The sequence below is a fragment of the Dromaius novaehollandiae genome, chromosome 12 (genome assembly GCF_036370855.1).
Source record: "Dromaius novaehollandiae isolate bDroNov1 chromosome 12, bDroNov1.hap1, whole genome shotgun sequence".
NCBI lineage: Eukaryota > Metazoa > Chordata > Aves > Casuariiformes > Dromaiidae > Dromaius > Dromaius novaehollandiae.
This window is the reverse complement of record NC_088109.1, coordinates 22,143,353-22,162,525: the sequence shown is the minus strand read 5'-3', so window position 1 is coordinate 22,162,525 and position 19,173 is coordinate 22,143,353. Positions and strand designations below refer to the sequence as shown.

The window sequence follows — 19,173 nt, the reverse complement described above, 5'->3', positions numbered from 1 at the left end:
TCTGCTACCCTTTGGTATATTCACTTCAGGAAACTTGAAATTTCAACAGAAAGGGCAGAAAATCACAAGTGTTTAAGTTGTTCAGGGAAGATTCGACAAATGTCAAAGCACATAACTCAAGTAATTCTGAAAGGCTACTTGAGGACCTGAAATGGAGACAAAAGCCTTACTTACAATCTGAAGCACCATGGAAAAGCACACTAAATTTCAGAGAACCAGAACAAGGAGAGGAAACAAAGCTGCAATTGCAATAGGTGTACTTTCTTCATAAAAATGAAATACCTGCTCTATTGTTTTTAAGAAAAAAATATCCATTCTGAACATGCTACAGTTCTTTCTCTCTTAGTACTATATCGGAAGGCTTTGTTACAACATAGCAATCCCACACGTTACTACATGACTTGGATGTTAAGTGTAGCTTGGACTACAAGTTTACCATTAGATTTTACAGAAGTGCAGAATAGAACCATAGTAAGTTACATATCTTCCTTTTCAGTACCTTAATTAAAACCCTAAATTTAGCACTGTAGGTGAGTAAATGGGGCTTACACAGTTTAGGGACACACTACAGGATTTTAAGTTGCAAACTTCAATAAGATCTGTAGAAGGTAAATCAGGATGATACCTAAAATGAACTGAAAAACAGGAAGAAGAATTCAGACTGCATAATCTGAAATCAAGGTACTGCAATTATCCATTGAATCTTCCTGGAATTGCTTCACAGATTACAGGTGTAATTAAAAATAACATTGCATTGGAGAGATGTTGAGATTCTAGAGACGTAGCTATGTACTTAAAACATTAAGAGTCTCAGGAGTCCTCATGGGATGTCTCTTCAGATTTCACAGCATTTAAGAATTTCATTACAAAGTTACTTGGTTTAAGTTTTAAGATGATACCATCTGTTTTGGAGAGATGTTGTACATCACGAAAGACAAAATGAAAAGAACAAAGTAGATCTACTATTGGTTCTGTTATTGAACAAGACCATGAAAGAAACAGGAGAACTTTGTATTAGGTGAAATAAAGGAGCACTTCCCTCTCCTCTCTTTCATTATTAGCTCTGTGACAAGTATAACTAAAAAGAATCATGACTGGACAAAATGGTTTACTTAGAATACACTCGAATACTTTACAGTCAGCTAAATTGATTTTAAGACAAAATCCCCCAAACAAAAAGGAAGGGGGAGAGGACAATTCCCGAATACACATTTCTGTGATCCCACACATAGGGATGTGAAGCAGATCACTAATCTAACCAAAAAATTAATGCTGCAGACAAGGAAGAAAAAGGTGTGTGATGTGACTGCTAGAGAGCAGACCCATTCCTTCTAGCAATTGCTCTTATGTAACAGATAAGAAGAGAGAGTACCTTATTACTAGTACTATTCTTGCTTCAAATATTCATTAAACTAAACTTATTACTTTTCTACTTAATGTACTTCCCATGTTCCACTTTAATACGCACTCACTATTTTGATGCAACAAATTTTAGTGTCGCTGTTTTGCACGCTGTTGCTATTTTCACTATCAATGCCACGCAGATCAACATGGGAAATTTCAAATAATAACAATGGACTTACACACCAAAATCCCCTGTGCATCAATGAAGATTAGATTCTTAAATGCTTCTGGCATGCAGACAAACTCTTCAGCCTAACAATAAAATGAAACCATGAGCAAAGGCTAGATTCTTTATTGGTGTTCTGAATGAGCAATAAATTTTAAACTGCAGGTGATACAGCATTGTGAATCTCCTAGAACACAGAGCTTTGTTGTAAATGGCATAGTCTCCTCAGGAAAACATGCTGGCAAACAGGCTTCCTGGGGAAGTGTCCTGTCCACCTTCACCTGCTAACTCATGTAAAATTAAAATGCTCTCATGTTATCTTCAGCAGGATTTGACCTCATGTTACCTTTCACTTTAATTAAAAATCTGTTGAAGAGCTCAAAAGAGGAAAAACTGGTATTTCTCACAAGCTCAGAAGGTATTTTTCCATTTTCACTTGCTGATTATTGTCAGCATAAATGGAGACTTTGCTTTCTTTTTTGTGAGCAGGACAAGCTCCTTCCAGAACCACCAAAACTGAAATACATTAGGGCTATATTTCTACTTTGGTAGTATGAGTGCTCATCTCTATTACTTGCAAATTACTACTGCTGCTGCCACAAACAACAGAGACTAAGACTTAGTTATGGAAACAGACAGCTGATGAAGGCATTAAAGTAGTGTCTGCAATCATCAGGGGACTAATTCTGATCTCTCCTGATAAATACTCGACTGACTCCAGAGTACAGCTGTTCCACAGAAGAGAAACAAAATCTGAACTGGGACTCCGAATTTTTTGAGAAAGTGTATTTCTTAATACAGTTATCTACGGACAAATGAACTCAACTACCTTTCAATTTCCTGTTTTAAAAGCAAAGGTGGACCACAGAGTGAAAGAGGACAAGATTTCAATAGATTCTTGATTCAGTAATTCAATTCCTTATACCACAGTTGAAAACAATACGCACAAGGTAACTGAAAGCCTTCAGAATTTCCACAAGCCATACACATGGCTTATCTATAAGAACAAAAGCAGATACTATTTTCATTACATTTCCCTCTTTCACTTGAAAATTCACCTGAAGTTTGCTTTGGCTGATAAAAATAATGTGGTATACTTACTGAATTGTTCCACTTACTGTGCTTCTCCATTATTTATCAATGTATAAATTCTTATATTCATTTCTTACTCTTCATGTCATTTCTGCGATGCACATTTATAACAACATTTCTTATAAATCTCAAGTTTTATTACAAATAGAACGATTATTCCAGATACTGACTTTCCTACAGTGCACACTAACTACAAAGTGTTGCAAGTCTTCTAAACAGACTTTTAGATAAGCATCAAACACCAGCTAAATCCTTCCATCTGAGCACCATCAACTAAGTACTCTTTACTTACAATTTAGTTACATAATTTTTTCTACGTATGCAGAAAAATCACTGTAATTCAGGGAATTAAACTTATCACACTGAGTGCAGACTTAATTGCTTCCTGCTATCCTGTATTTTTATAAAACCTGTTGGTGTAGAGGATTGTATGTTTCTAGTTCTGGATAACTTTTATGAATATTCTGTGTAATTAACATTTATCTTTGTAAAAAGATTAGTTAGCACTGTTTGTACTAGAACAGAAAAACACACAAAACTCAACTGATTTTAAAATAATTTGATTGACAGTCTTCCAAATAATATTTGCTGTATAGCTTAACTACAAAACACACAATTGTTTATCGACTCTTAGTAATCGCTGCGTACAGAAACTGTTTTCTCAGTCCACATCTGTCTCACTTCTGTAGAATACATTTTCAAGATAGGAACCAGATTACTATACATTTTTACAGCACTTCATACAACAACACTTGGATCCAGTTATTCATTATTGCAACAAACTAGGAATACCTTTTTCAAAGAGAGGCATGATTCCAGTGATCATATTCTTCAAGTTAAGCTGTTGGGCATTTTAAAAATCTTTAAACTTCAAATAAAAGGACATTCATTTCAACCTTATAAATACCACTTCAGCCACTAGCACAAAAAGTTGGGGGCTTGGGGGAGGGTAATCTGACTCTCACAAGTTACAATCAAATAACCCTCAAGAACATTTACACTCAACTGCTTTTCCACAGGTGACTGTAGCTGCATTTGAATAGTACTATCCAAGACACCTCCCAAGAACCACTTATACAGTATTCCAGATCTGCCTTTAACATGATCAGACATTTTGTTGGAATTTTGACAATCATATTTATTTCAACTCTAACAATTCCACGCATTATTCTTAGCTTTTATTTGTTTCCATTTCAAATAAAATTTCACAGATTAGCGTTCACTAAGACATGTTTCAAGACTACTGCTATGCACTGTACAATTCTTCAGGAATTCCATAGCACAATTCAGACTGCATCCTTACTATAGATATTGCTCAGGAAAGTAATCCCTCAGGCAAAGATGCAACATAATTGTATAATACCCTGGAGATGGTGTAGGGAGAATACAAAAACATTAAATAGATGGAGCTTCATCAGTAAACTTGTATAACAGAAGTCCAGAAGTCAAAATTTAAACTTTAAATTAAAAATTAATTATTTTAATTTAAATTTTAATTATGTAATAATGCATATTTAAAAGTCTTAATTTGCATTTGCAAAAACGTAACTACATAAGTTAAAATGACCACCTCTATAGGAGCTGCCTCCTAAATAAAATCATTCTGAGTAACACAAAATTACGTTTTGATAATTGCATATAGAAATATATCACCTCTTTCACATACAAACTAAATCCCATTTATGTTCTAATACAGGGCACTGAATTTGTTTCAGTATCGTCACTCTGCACAGAATACAGGGCACTGAAGCTGCTCTACTATTGTGCACAGAATAAGCTAATAAACAAACAAAAACCACAGCTACAGCTGTGAAGAAACACTACAGAGAAGCAAAGATAAGAACCGATAAAGACACTGAAGATGAGAGGAAATCTGATTAAGGAACGCAGAAGAAGTGAGGTTAATGAGTAGAAGGATGACAACAGAAGAAAATAAAGGTGATCGGTGAAAGCACATGCAGCTGTATTAACTGGTACAGAATAAATGAATAGTGGCAGGTTTTCTGTGCAAAGTAGAGATGAACGGCCTGTAGAAAGACTAGCATGGCATGCAGTGTGCTTATGAGAACACATGTATAAACACTGAGACTGTACACAGCACCAGGGAAGAAAGATGTACCTCTAAATAAAAATCTGCAGGCAATATAGTTAGTTACATTCACAGTTCAAACAGTCTGATTACAGTGAGAAGTAAGCATTGCTACGAGGATTTTGCCTTTTGCTTTTCCTTACCTTTGAATTCTGTTGAGTTTGTTAGGACCAGTTCATCATGTAAATTCTTCAATGGTAGCTGAACTCTGACCTTTATACTATAAAACGCCCTCCCATAAGATGTGAAGTAGCAGCATTTAACATAAAACAGTATAGCAGTGTGCATTTGCTAAAGGAACAAGTGAGTTCATCTACTTCACAATGATTCCTCTGAAGTACCGGAACTGTACATTTAACCCATTTAGAATTTTTATAATATCGGTATAAGAGCCATGGAACTAAACCATCTTTTGAAAGACAAATGGTCGAGCTTTTCAACTGTGCTTCTTGTCCTTTGGAAGCATCAGTGGATTCTGAGGCAGAAAACAAGATCAGAGAATTCCTCATTCGTAGATTAGGGGGAATGGGAGACAGTAGGAAACAATGCAAGGAAGTTTACTCACATGTCTCGTTTCAGACATGGAAATAGGAGAGGCCTACACTAACAAAGCCACACAGACTTCCCTCAGAAAATACCATCTTGTGTACTATGCCAGGAATTTGAGAATTTAGTTCATTTTTTTTTAATTATATGAAATTATATTCCCCTACAAATTCTAAACATTTCTGGATAATGACTTACCTTCAAATCAGAATTGGTTCTGAGAACAAGAATTTCAAACACTCAGTCAAAAAAATGCTAGTGTACACACGTCAAGCAACAAAACTGGTAAGCCAAACAAAACCCCAAAACATTCTTCATAAAAATACAACTTAAATTTAAGGCAGGGAAATACGTTAAAGGATACATGGCCACAAAAAATTGCATTTATTGTAACATAAGAAAAGAATTTACTATAAAGAAGGTCAGAGTACATGCATAAAGCACTAATGCTTAGAATGGGAACTGACGTACACATAGATTGCTACAATCTTCACTCAAACCTTTCCTATAACTGACAACTACTTCCCTTTTGTAACAAAATTAAAGGCTGAACTGATCCAAGTTCAAGAACTGTGTTTAAAAAAAAATCTGTAAGAAAAAACATTTGCTTCTAATACAGGGCACGTAAAACAGTATTGAAATGCTTAAAATAGTTTTTTTTCCCTGTTATCTTTGAACAAACCCATGGTTATATAACTTATATTTATAGTTATATAATTTACCAACAGCAAATCATGCCTGATCAACCTGACTGACTTCTCTGATGAAATTACTGGCTCTGCGGATGAGGAAAACATCAGTAAATGATGTTTAACTTGACTTTAGCAAGGCATGCAGCACTGTCTCCCACAGCGTCCTTGAGGCTAAGTTGAACCGCTACCGACTCAATGAACGGACTAAAAATCTGGACCACCAGGCTTACGTGGCAGCAGTCAATGGTTCAAAGTCTAACTGCAGCTGGTTACAAAGAGCGTCACTCAGAGCCAATACCAGAACTAATACTGTTCTACGTCATCATCAGCCTGACGATGGGACAGAATGCACCCTCAGCAAGCTCATCAGTGACACTAAACTGGTGGGAGCAGCTGATATGGAGGAGGGCAGCACTGCCATTCAGAGGCACCTCAATAAACTGAAGTAATGGGCTTCACAAAGTTCAACAAAAACAAGCGCAAAGTCTTGCATCTGGATTGGAGCAAGTCCATGCAACAGCACAGGGGCTAGGGACAGGCAAGGTAGCAGCTCTGCTGAAAAGAATCTGGGGCGCTGGTGGGTAACACGCTGAACAGTCAGCAGCACACCCTCGCAGTGACAAAGGCTAACTGCACACCGGGCTGCATCAGCAAGGGAAGTGATTATCCCCTTGTACTTGGTGCTTAAGAGTCCATAACTGCAACACTGTGTCCAGTTTTGGGCCATGCAATACAAGTGAGAGAAGAACGAGTGAGACTAGCAGAAGGCCACTAAGACAGTTACAGAGCTGGAGCACACAACATAAGATAACCTAAGGATGTAGGACTTTTTTTGGAAAACAAAAGGCTAAGATGAAGGAATCTAACTGCTGTCTTTCACCACTGAAGAGGTAACAGGGTATAGAGATGACAGATCCAGACTCCAAATGACAGAGGTAAGAGGCAGTGGTCCCATGTTGCTGCAGGGGAAACACGAACTGGATCACGAAAACATTTTGCTCAGTGTGCGTGGGTAAGCAGAGAAACAGGGAGCCAAGAGAGGCTGTGGATATTTTCAAAACAGCTGTACAAAGCCCTGAGCAACCCAGTCTAACCTTGGAGTTAGCTCCACATGAGCAGGGGGTTAGACAAGATGACTGCCTGGATTCTCTTCCAACCTCTATTATTCTATGATAATTCTATAGATGCTCGTATTTGCTCTGCAGTCACATGTATTAAACCATTTCAAGATGCTTTGCAAAGCACTGTTTATGCTAGTCCTCAAGGAAGCTAACAGAGATACAACTTACACCTTCAGGCTTAGAAGAGGTGCAAATTAGTATCTCATATCTTCTAGGGAAACTCTGAGAAATAAAACAGAAATATATTTTAATGACTCTTTATATTACATTTAGAACAAGAATGGACATAACTACATTATGTCCTAGCCAGTGTTCTCCTCTTGAGCCTAGAACTATTTTACAGTTAATCCTTTTTGCCTACACACAGTATTGTATTCTCTACATTTGGTTAAGATCTTTACTACTTATTTCTGGATTCCTTCACTGCTGGAAGCACCTGTATTATAGCTTCCATTATAATAAGACATTAAGACTGTATTTTATAGGTTACCTGCCCTGGGGCAGGAGTGGGGGAAATGCAGAGAGAATTGACCAACACCTTTTTAGCAGCATTTATTTCCTAACTTTTATTTTCAACTTTGGAACCAAAGGAAAAATGTAGTAAAAAACAAATTGGATTTTCACGGTTAAGCACCCAAATAAATGCATTAGAAACATTTTTGCTACTGAAGGGGTAGAGTGACCTCAAATTCAAGAGAATTTCCTAAAAGGTGAGAGAAAACATATTTTAAATATGTGACAATGATAAACTTCACATCCATTCTTTAAGAATTCTTGGGGAAAAAAAATCACTTTTGTATTTCACTTCTAGTACTGCAGTACTGTGACTTTTTTTTCTATTGTCTCTTACGGCTGCTTCTACTTTAGAAGAAATAGAAACGTGGATTTTTTATGCAAAAAACAAGCATAAAAACATACCGTGTTTCTGAAGAAGTCTTTTAGATAAAGTATTAAGACTGACAAATTTCATATCTGTTCACCTTACTCAGTTTTGCAAGTCATGCTGATTTTTTATAATTTAGAGAAAAAGAGGCTATAATGACTATCTCTTACTATCCTGGGTCTCATCATGGAAATTCTGTTAAAATCTTAGTAAGGTCAAGTCAATCATGGAATACACCACCCCTTCAAAGTCAAGTTCTTAAGACTCAACACAAGATTAAAAAGGGTTGAACCACAAACTTCAAATTTCACCTACGGCTAAGTCTTACCATAGCAACTGTTAAGAATCAAAACTATTCGAAAGTAGTGAAGCAATCAAACTTCTGGTCACATATAATAAAGCAAGTTTAGATTAGCTTTTGTAAATGCAGGCCATAATCTTGCAAACAAGTGAATGGTTAACTTTGCACAACAAGATAGCCTTAAACTTCAAATGGATGAAGTTAACACACATGGTTGCACGATCAGGCTTTCACTGCAAGGTACCGATAACACAACTAAGTTTATACTGATAACATAACCAAATTTAACAACATATTTATTCCAAATCTTCAGCATAAATGAAAGGGACATTTAATTACCAAAGATACACTCTGGAGAGCACTATTATGGTTGCAGTGTTGGCTTACACAACTCTCACCCTTTGTTCCTCCCCCACACCACCTCTTCAATTGTACTGGTTTGACATACAAGTTAACACAGACGCAGGAAGCTGGATCAATGTTCTGATCCCTGTTAAAGACAATCTTGCCAAGAAGAAAGCTACTCGCAACCCTGAGCAGTTTCCTGCTCCAGGTTACCAAGCAGCTACATAAACAGTTGAACAAGCACAAGTGAAATAGGGACACAAGGACTGTGTTAGTCAAGACTGCTGCCAAGAGAAATAAATACTAGTAAAATTACAGCCTAACCTAAACCTGCATGTACCTGGACGTAACTTATTCAGAGGAATAAGCACACTGAAACAAATGGAGACAGGGAGGTACACATCGGCCTTACATGAGACCATGCTTTCAATCTGTTGAGCAAGCAATGTATGCCATGCTCTGGTTTCTATGAGAACCTTAAAAATCATTTTAGCTGACTTCATTAGCACACTTGCAAACTAGGTTTTGTAATTGTTTATGATCTCTGCTGCAACTATGTCCTAAAGACAGATAAGGGGTAGAACACTCTAAATTCTAATCCAGAATGTAGACTACAAAGTATAATCTAAACTCAGTGTTTTACTTAATCCTCATAGAATAGGTTAAAAAGCATACAGAATCCTCATGAACACTACATAACTCCACAAGAAACAATAACTCACAGCAAAAATGCTTCATGTTTCGCTTGTCCTTAGTTGCCTTGTTCCTCACTTACATGGGTACTTTTTGTTTGTTACTTTAGGAACAGGCTGTGACTGAATAAGGGCCATTGTTCTTCAATTAATAAGTCTGCAAACTGTTTGTGTAATTAGTCCTGACTTAACCATCAATTTTTTCAAACTGAACTCTGAACTTTACAAAAACACTAATAATCATCACCGCAAACTATTATTTTGGATTGTCTTGTAATTAGATGACAAAATCTATTTCTTACTGTTTTGGATTTCTTTTAAATAAAAGGGGTTTTTACATGAAAGGAAATAAAGAATGTTTAGCTTATTTTGAATCAATATGCACTTGTTAAGTTTGTGTACTTAGGCGCACTTTTAAAATATGACTTCTAAAGTAGTCTAATCTGTATTCTAAAAAGTACATTAAGTTCTTATAAATGTGTATTTCCTATCATGAATGACCACCACGACATTTTGTTACCAATTTCCTCCTGATAATTTGGTATACAACACATTAGTAAAAACAGCAGTGTATTAGATGAAGAAATATAGACTTTGATGGATAAAGGGAAGCAAATAAAGTGTTACTGAGCAGTATTTCCATGTCTGCCTCCAGATGATATTGGATATTTCATATATGTGTCTGACACTTTTTAAAAAAAATTTAATGCAACTGTAAGGTCTGAGAATGTTGAAGAAAGGTACAGACTCTGGGGAAAAAAAAAAAAAGCCAAAGAAAACCCTGAAAACATGTAAGGCTAGGGCCTGCATGAAGTTCCAGGTGACAGATCTGAGTTCAGGGTTAAGCAATAGTTTTCAATAACCAAATTAAAAAAAAAATCTAGATTTTCCAAATGGAAATAAAAACAAGAGTTTATTCAGAGCATATAACCAAACTCTCAAGTTTTACCTGGGGAATAATTTTCTTAAGAAGTCACCTCTATACAATTGGTTTTAAAAATTGCTTTGAAATATATGTAACACTGGCATAAACAAGAAAAACAGCCTTAAGAAATATTTCAGAACAGGAAAAATATTTTAAACATACTACATAAACAAAACCACCAGCTTAGGCCCACACTAAAATAAGTACTATTCCAGCGTATTAAGCATTATAGCTGTGTATTTTTCTGCTGAGCAAAAGCCTTCTATTCAAAGAGCAAAGTACATTTCAGAACTTATTTTTCTTTCAAACCTATTAATTCAAACAGTACTAGCAAGCTATTAAAAAAAAAAAAGAAAAAGGCAAAGACATCTCTTATAAGTGAGAGGGATTCTAGAAATCAGAACAAAGCCCCTGCAAATCACTAGTTGCTAATAAAACACTGGTAAAAGCAGGCATCTCTCGGTGAAGCCTGTAGCCTGGCACTAGGCCTCAAAAACAAGGAGACAGCCTGGGTGCCAGAAAGTGAGCCTCCCTGCAGCAAGGCGCCAGGGAAGCCTTTCCCCTTCCTGCCAAATAGTGCTCCCACAAGGAAGTCACCCCCGGCAGCACCAGCCTCATCCTTGACAAGGAGCGCGGTAACCCCGCTCCCGCAGCGCCCGCGGGCCCACATCCCACCGGCCACCCGCGGAAGGAAGCCCAGGAAAGGGGAAACACAAGCCCTTCGGGGCCAGCTGAAAAAAGACGAGTGGCGACTGAAAGGCAGGGTAACAAGTCGGCTCCCGCACCTCTCTGCGGAGAGCACCTTCCTAGGCGATTCTCCCCTCCTCGCGAAAAGCACCGCAAATTACACAAAGCCCGGAAAAATTGATCCGAACCACTCGTATCTGTGTGTAAACAATGCTGCGGCACATTGTGTACAATGCTGCGGCACATTGTGTACAACAGACATTGCAACAATGTGCTAAACTTTCAGTTTAAAAACCTGCATGTTACATAAAATGCAGAAAAAGCAACAAGTTTGCTGTGTTGAGCAGGTTCCGTAAAACCTGCAGATAACCCTGAGCAAAGTCTGTGCAAAAAAAAAAAAAGTCTCCTCTCTCAGAAAAAACTAATTCTATCCTCAAATGAAACTAATCATCCAAAGTTACACTGAGAACTAAGGCAAGGCTATTTAGCTCATGGAATCATTCCACAGACAAAAAAGATCAGGTATTACCTCATTCACCTAAAACATGGGAACTTTATAAGCTACAACAAGAAAAGTCACACTTACATGGTCTCTCCAGTCTTAGCAACATGACAAAGAAACTGATCCAGTATTGGACACACTTCCTTCTTCCCTCTCTTCTCAAAATCTGTTGGTACGAGGAGGACACGAAAGGAATGGGAAAAGGAGACAGGACAGAACAAAAATCCGTAATCGTTAAAGATCGCTCTGCTTCCACCGCGCGCGCAGCTCCCCCCAAAACATTTTCACGCTGCCTCGGCTGCCGCACCGCCCTCCAGCCCCGCACGACACTCCGCACCGCTCGCCTGGAGAAAGCCACACGCATCCGAGCAGCAAAAAGTTGATTTGCAACTTCTTTTGAGCAGCTGCCGGAGGCAGAGAGAGGCGGATTTCCCCGGGCTGGCCCAGCGGGGCGCGCTGCCACCACAGCGCACCGGGGGGGACGGGCACCGCCGGGCGAGGGGAGCGGCGGCAGGCCGCCCCCGCGGGGCAGAGGGGCTGCCGGCCCGGGCAGCCCCCGGCCGGGGCGGCGGGGCCGGGGGTCGCCACCCGCCGTGGGTCCCGGGGCGCTGGGGCCGCGGCTCGGCCGCCACCGGGCCTCCCCCGTCCCGCAGCGCGGCGCCCCCGGAGACCCCGCGCCCGCCTCAGCGCGCGGGGACACGGCCCCCCCCTCCACACACACACACGCCGCTTCCCCCCCCCCCCCCCGGCGCCACCTTTCAGAGCCTCCTGCAGCCGCTCGACGTCCATGATCCGCCCGGGCGTCCCCCCGCGCCGCTCCGCGCCGCTCCCCTCCTCCTGCCCCCCCCCAGCCCGCGCAGCAAACGGGCTCCGGCCGCCGCGCACACACAGAGACCCCGGGCTCAGCAACCCTCCAACATGGCGCCCGGGCCGTCCCCGTGCGCGGCCCCGACAGCCCTCCCCCTCCCGCCCTCCCTCCGCCGGGGGGCGGTGGCGCGCGGGGGGCGGGGCCGCCGCGCGCGCCGGGCGGGGCGGGGCGGGGCGGGGCGGGGCGGAGCTGAGGGGCGGCCGTTGCGGCCGTTGCGGGGGCGGGGGCGGGGGGTGTCGGCCCCGCCCTTCGCCTCGAGGGGCGCCGCGCACCCGCCAAACGGGAGGCGCCTCACGTCAGGCGGCCGCACCCCCGGGTCTGGCCGCGTCGGGCGCTCCCTTCTCCTCACCAAGCCTGAAGGATGGGGGTGAGGTCCAGGCGGTCGTTCCCCTCCGGAAAGGATCCCTAAAAACGTGACGGTGAGGTCCAGGCGGTCCCTTTTTCTGGAAAAGATCCCTAAAAACGTGACGGTGAGGTCCAGGCGGTCGCTCCCTTCCGGAAGAGACCCCGAATGAGCGAGGAGGGGAGCCCAACAGTCAAGGCTGAAGCGGCGGCTGGGGTTGGGGTGAGAGGGAGACCCCCGTTCGGCTGATTTTAGCCCGCCACGGACATACGGACTCGTCTGCCACGGACAGTTCAGCAGAGCTGAGGGGCTGGTGGTGGTTGTTCCTGGAAGGAAATGCAAACAGTCAAAAAAAAAAAAAAAAAAAAAAAAAAAAAAGGAGGTTGTAAATAAGGTAGCCAGATATCGATGCCAACTGTTATTCTAGGCATATGTGAGCTGGCGCATCTGCTGCAATTTACTATTAGGTAAAATCCTGATATAGACCTGGACAGTGGCCCAGGCGCTGTCGGAGGCCTGCGCGTGCAGGCAACCACGTGCACGCCAGTCACCATCCTGCCCCACGCATGGCGAAGCAGGTCCCGTCCCTGCAGCTCTCGGCCTCCCCGCGAGTCTCAGATCTATTGTACCATCTCGGGGGGGTCCCTAAAAAGATTGTAGTGCCTGTAGCGGTACTGACTTTTCTGCTGACCCAAGTGCCAGCTCAACGACTTATGGAAAACCCCTGATACAGCTCCATTTCTTGCAACTGCTGCTAACACTGTAGCTGAGTGATCAGGTTTGGGGACTGCCATAAATGGCTAAAAGACAACCTCAGCACCCATGGCAAGCACATCCTTTCTGCAAGCCGTTTCCTCTGGTTCCTCACGTTGATTTTATCATGCAGGAAACAATCCAGGCTGTGGAATTAGTGGTCTGTGTTGACATTTTCATCATACAGAAACCCCAGCTTTCATATGGCTTCTAGAATGAAGGCCTTTATGGTCTAGACCTTCTAGATCAAGATCCTTAGGATCTCTGACCTCAGGAGGACTATACAACGCTCACAGGAACATCTAAGGTTTCTTATTTACAAAGGAGCAGTACAAATCCCTTGTTCCATACTATTCTGTGTAAACCCTCCTTAATGTAAACAGACCTTCTAGGAAATCTTTGTGAAGGCTGCAATAGGGCACAGAAATGCTCGTGGGAGCGGAGAGTGAATGAACTTCTGTGGTCCCCGCTCCCTATATCTGGTCAAAAGGAGGAGGGAAAAGAGAAGCAGCAGTTTACCAAACCAACCACACGGGACGGACCCTGCTGTTCAAGGTACTTGGCAGGGCCAAACACGCACCATGGTTTGCTCTCATCTCCTAATAAAAGAGCAAGAGTGACACTTAAGACTGTTGAGACAATTTGTTATAGGATCCCACCTATGAGATTAAAGTAAATTGTTGCAGATCAGGTTAAACAAAAAATAAGGGAGGAAGAAACTGAGCTCAGGGTGACTGAAGCTTGTGCTATGTTATTACAGGGAGTTTAGGGAAAGCGTCTCTTTCATTAACTTCAAAAATACTTTAGAGCAGATACAGGTACCTCAGATTTAATATTTTGATGCTCTGTCTGACTGAGTATTGAAAGTTTTCTAAAGTCTAACTCCGAGTGTTGCTACTTCTAAATGCTTTACAAAGCCATTGTCTATTTTGTGCCATGGATCAATTCTCAGCTTTTTAAAAGGAAAATGGCATTCCCCACCGGACATGAAAAATCCCAACAACAATACTTAGGACTTGGCACTTTCACCTTCTTGTACATGTCTCTTGTGTTACGTATTCCCTTGCCGCAAGCCAGCATCACTAACCCTATTAAGCACGCAAAGGACCACAGAGACAAAGATGATGAGACTTGCTCCAACCCACAGGGGCAAAAAAAAAAATCAGCGCATGAGGTGGAATTAATAAAAACTTAATGAATTTAGCTACCATTTTGTTCTGACCACTTTCCTTATCATAGAAATGTGCTGAAAGAATGAGTAACAGCAAAGTTAAGGCATATATTCTTAAGAGAAATTAACATTGAGTTGTTTCCTCGGAAGTTAGCCAAGAACACTTAACAATTTTTATTAGCAGCTCTCTTGCCCTTGCAGCTCTGCTACCATTATTTTCCCATCTCATGCCCTCTATAATATGCTTACCTTTCTAGGATTAGAAATCTCTACCAACTGAAACAGAATTAGTTTGCTTTTATGCTTGGACAACAATCTACGCTCTACAGTATTAACAACATCCTCCCCCAAAACATCAGTGGGTATTCTTCATGGTGAACAAGTGAAAAAATCTCTTCAACGAGAAATGTGCTGCATTGAGAAAAGGCTTGACAGAGGTTGCAAAGCAAACAGCAGTTATGGAGCTGATGCTGAGGCCCGTAAGTAGATGCACTAGCTAGAAAAGGAAAGGAAATGGAAAATACAATTCAGATTACAGGTTAGCCTATGTTCTTTTCCTTGGGATCCACTTTATTATTTTGAAAGAGGTAGAAAAGTCTGGTTAAAGTAACAAAAAACTAGCTTACCTTTGTAACCTTCAGCAGAACAGTGGGGAACATAGGGCACAGCTTCTCTTGAATAACTTGTGTACCCCAGCAGACTACATTTCCCCCCAGATAGCATCAGCTCTCATCCACAGCACAGCTTGTTCTTTATAATAATTCTCAAAGGTGGTCACATGCCCTCAATTTTCAGCTCTTCCTGAGGAACTGCATTTCCCAGCATGACTGCTGTTAGAGAATCCCAACAGCCAAAACAAGCCCAGAGAGGCATAAACATACATTTTAAAGTCTAGTACAGTTACACAACCCACTTAGAAATCCCTATGAGAGCAAATTCAATCTTCCTAAACAACATCACATTCCATTTGCAGGTATCACCAAGAACACAATAAAGACCATAATTATCGTCGATTTGAAAAGCTGTACTGCTAGCCTGTTCTGTTAAAACAGAAAAAAATTACAATTGTTCCCAAGATACCTAGAATTAATATTGAAAACTAGGACAACATAGCATTTCTTCAGTAAAAAAAGCTAGCTGCATTAAAAAAAGAATGTTTTTTTTTAATTCCTGTACTACATTCTGTACTGAAATATAAAACTAATTCAACAGTTTGTAATGGAACAAAACACTCATATAACCTTTTAATTAAGTACTCTAGAGTCACTTCTTTGCACTCAGAAAGTAGCAAGTGAGGTCTGAGTCTAAAGCTGTATTATGTGGTAGCTATGCTTGGGGCCCTGTTACTTTTTGTACCTTTGTTATTTGCAAGTTATAAATGTAATTGGCACTGCTCTGTAACATAGATGCTGCTCTGAGGATAGGTAGTGCAATTGGGGGCCACCATTCTCAGATCTTGACTCTAGAAGCAAGGTACAAGTCGATATCACAATTTCTGCAGGATTTACCTGGTAGGGGAAGACCATCTCAGATTTCATTCCCATCTTTTTATTTCCTGGTTTGAGAAAAGTGGACTTATATCTTTTGAAGTGTGGCACTTATCACATTTGTAGTATATTAAATAAATTACTACTGTCATATGCTGGGAATGGCATTGAAGGAAGAGCTTTATTTCAAAATGTGATAGAATTCACAAGAAGTAAACCATATACTAACACAGACTTTTCACTGTTTAGCAGCTTGTCTCATTCCTTCCGTTGGGTCAGAATAGATGGCAAATCTATCCTAAATCTAATTCTATTTTTACCAAGTAAAAATGACAGCATTTTATATTTTACACAGGTCTGTAAGTGGTGCACAAGGAAAACTGAACAATAGTGTTCAGCCTGCCATTTTAATCCCCAGCTCCATTCTGCAGGCTTAATTGGCTCCCTGCCCTTTGTGGGACCATCCCTGCTTGCTTATTGTTAGCCAGACAAAGCCAAGGTTTTTGGAAGGCAGACAAAATGTTATGTGCTGGTTACAAATATCTTAGCACTGGAAGAAAGTTTTAATTAACATGACAAAATGCAGACATTTTACAAGATTGGGTCCTCTTCAGAATCATGAACAAAGACAGGCGACAGTATGTTCTGGAGATACTAGCAGATTGTGGAAAACAGTGCTAATTCAGATCTGGAAAAACCTGAATCTAGTTTATGGAGAAGTTTGGGTTTTACAGTTCAATGTGCCTTCGAATCCTTGCATACATGGACACACTAGAAGTTGTCTCTTTTTTTCTTTGTTTATAACATCCGCTTTTTTGTTCTTTTAAGCCTTTGAGCCTGTGCTAAATACTGAATTGATTGTTTATATTTCACGTGTTATAAAATCAGTAGGGGACATTATGCTGCAAGCTGTTATGGAACATAACGTATTTGTATATGAAAAAGCTACCCAGAGCAAGGCTGACCTCTGAATAAAACAGCAACCTATTCCTTTTGTAAATCAATCTTATGCACAGGAATTGAAAGAAATAAATCCAAATTACTTTTATTTGGAAACAGAGAGGAAGCTGCCTTGCTCCAGAGCATATGCAGAGTTAGAGTGGAATAACTACATCTGTGCAATAATTTGCCCATGTGGACAACCATTAAACACTTACAGGATTACAGCTGAAAGCTTAGGAAAGCTTTTTGGCATAATCCGATATCATTACACTGGGAAGAACCCAAGATCCATGTAGACAGATTTATTTTGGCCTGAGTGAGTTTTTCAACTTAAGTTAGGTTGCTTAGGAAAGTGTCTAAGATCAATACTGAAAAAATAATTTTTATACAGTACATTGATACAGAATGTGTACATAAATCACAGCTAGCATAGCTGTCCCTTTGCCCTAAAAAAGTAATTCGAAGAGACAGCAACCTTCATTTTTTAAAATGGTACTCTGCAAATCACAGAAAATAATGAAGCCACATTCCCTTTCTTTTATCCTCTTTCCCTCCTACCACAGGAGGAGACAGAGGTAAGAGAAAATGCTTTCTATTTTTCAGTGCTCTTTCCTCCCCCACTACAGGAAAAAAGACCACCTTTTCAAAGAACATATTTGCAAAAGCTTATTGTTTTCTATGGGAAAAAAACATTTTTATTTAAATGATCTTTTGCCAAAAAAAAAAGCAACCCAATTTGAGCTGTGGCATCAAGAAGTCCTGCAAATTCAACCAGGTGGATTAAATGAAAACACTTTTTGTGTGTGTGTGTGTGTGTTTTGGGAAAAATGTTTAAAAGATGTTTAAAAGATATACAAATAGCATCTACCTGTTTCTGAGAAAACTAGAACCATCTCTGGGGCAGAAACAAGATAAAACCCACAATTATTTCTCTGGAAATAAAGCAAAGAAAGTGCATGAATGACTTGTATATTTGTGTGGTAGCAAAGGTTATTTGAAATACATTTTGGGATAAAGCTCAGGTTAGGAGAGCTTTTCATGTTTCGAACCTGATGTTCCCTCAACTAACTGAGAAATATTTCAATTCATAGCAATCCATCTTTTCCTTCTCTTTTCAAAGGACAAGCATTTAAATACAACCCTAGAATACAAAAAGATTGTAGGTAGTTTCACCATTGATTTGTTGAGTGATCCCAGGCAAAGGAGTTAGGCAATCCGTATCTGAGTCTCTTCTTTAATGAAAGAGAAATGATAATTACTCTTCTTTGTAAGGTATTTGACATACCTTGTAATAAAGACACACAAAATGTAATCACACTAAGTTCCCAATACTGCTTTTAGATTACTTACTGAGACTCAACAGTGAAAACAGCATATTAAGAAAAGAGATATGGTATTTTCAAACATATAACAAAAGAACAATGAGAATTTGTTTTCCAATGCAGATTTGGGTTTTTTTCCACCAGAGATTTTTAGTTACAGTATGCCAAAGAACTCTCATTCTCCTCCCACCATACATCACATACTGTTGACTTTTACATATGTGAAAATTCATTTCTGATCAAGGATTCACCTAGCTTCTTGCACTAAACTTACATAAAGCTTACTTTAGATTTATAATTTGGATTTCTTTCATAGTTCTGCAAAGCATTTTTAATTAAATTTTTAAACATATTTTTGGAGAATTTTCCAATAAAGCAGGACCAGCTGCAATAGCCTATACTATTAATCCAGTTCTGCCTGATACATTTGCCATCACTTTTTTCTAGATTGTTCTAATTTCTGCTGGTGTTTCAGGAATGTGCAAATGTAGAAGTGTGTGATTATGCTGTGTAATTTAGATGTTACTTGTGTATCTTGCTTCAGCAGCGATGCATATGAACAAATCAATCACTTAGCAAATCAGTGCTTGATGTGTGTTTCTCTGGTGTGAGATCACGTAAGACAGTAGAGATTAGTTCTGCTGCATCCTTCCAGCGGCAGCGGCGTCTCCGACGGCGAGCTCATCCCACGGCCCTGGAAGGCCTTTAGCTCTGTAACCAAGAACAAAACCTGATTCTTGAGCTTTAGGACTATGAGGCTCTCAAAAGTTTCCACGGAGTTGCTGCAGATCTCACCCGGTTTGACCACAGCTCGATCAGTAGGCCGATTAAAGTGATGTAAG

General features: G+C 40.2%; 1 protein-coding gene across 1 annotated transcript in view; it reads right to left on the bottom strand.

The window, feature by feature from the left end:
• Window positions 1–12,381, bottom strand: part of PPP4R2 (protein phosphatase 4 regulatory subunit 2) — a 31,561-nt gene extending 19,180 nt beyond the window's left edge. The window contains exons 1-2 of the mRNA XM_064519211.1: window positions 12,201–12,381; window positions 11,530–11,611 (exon numbers count right to left, since the gene is read on the bottom strand). Coding sequence (XP_064375281.1) covers window positions 11,530–11,611; window positions 12,201–12,234 — 116 coding nt within the window. The 5' untranslated portion in view covers window positions 12,235–12,381. The remainder of the gene's footprint in view (window positions 1–11,529; window positions 11,612–12,200) is intronic.
• Between the last annotated feature and the right edge of the window lie 6,792 nt (window positions 12,382–19,173).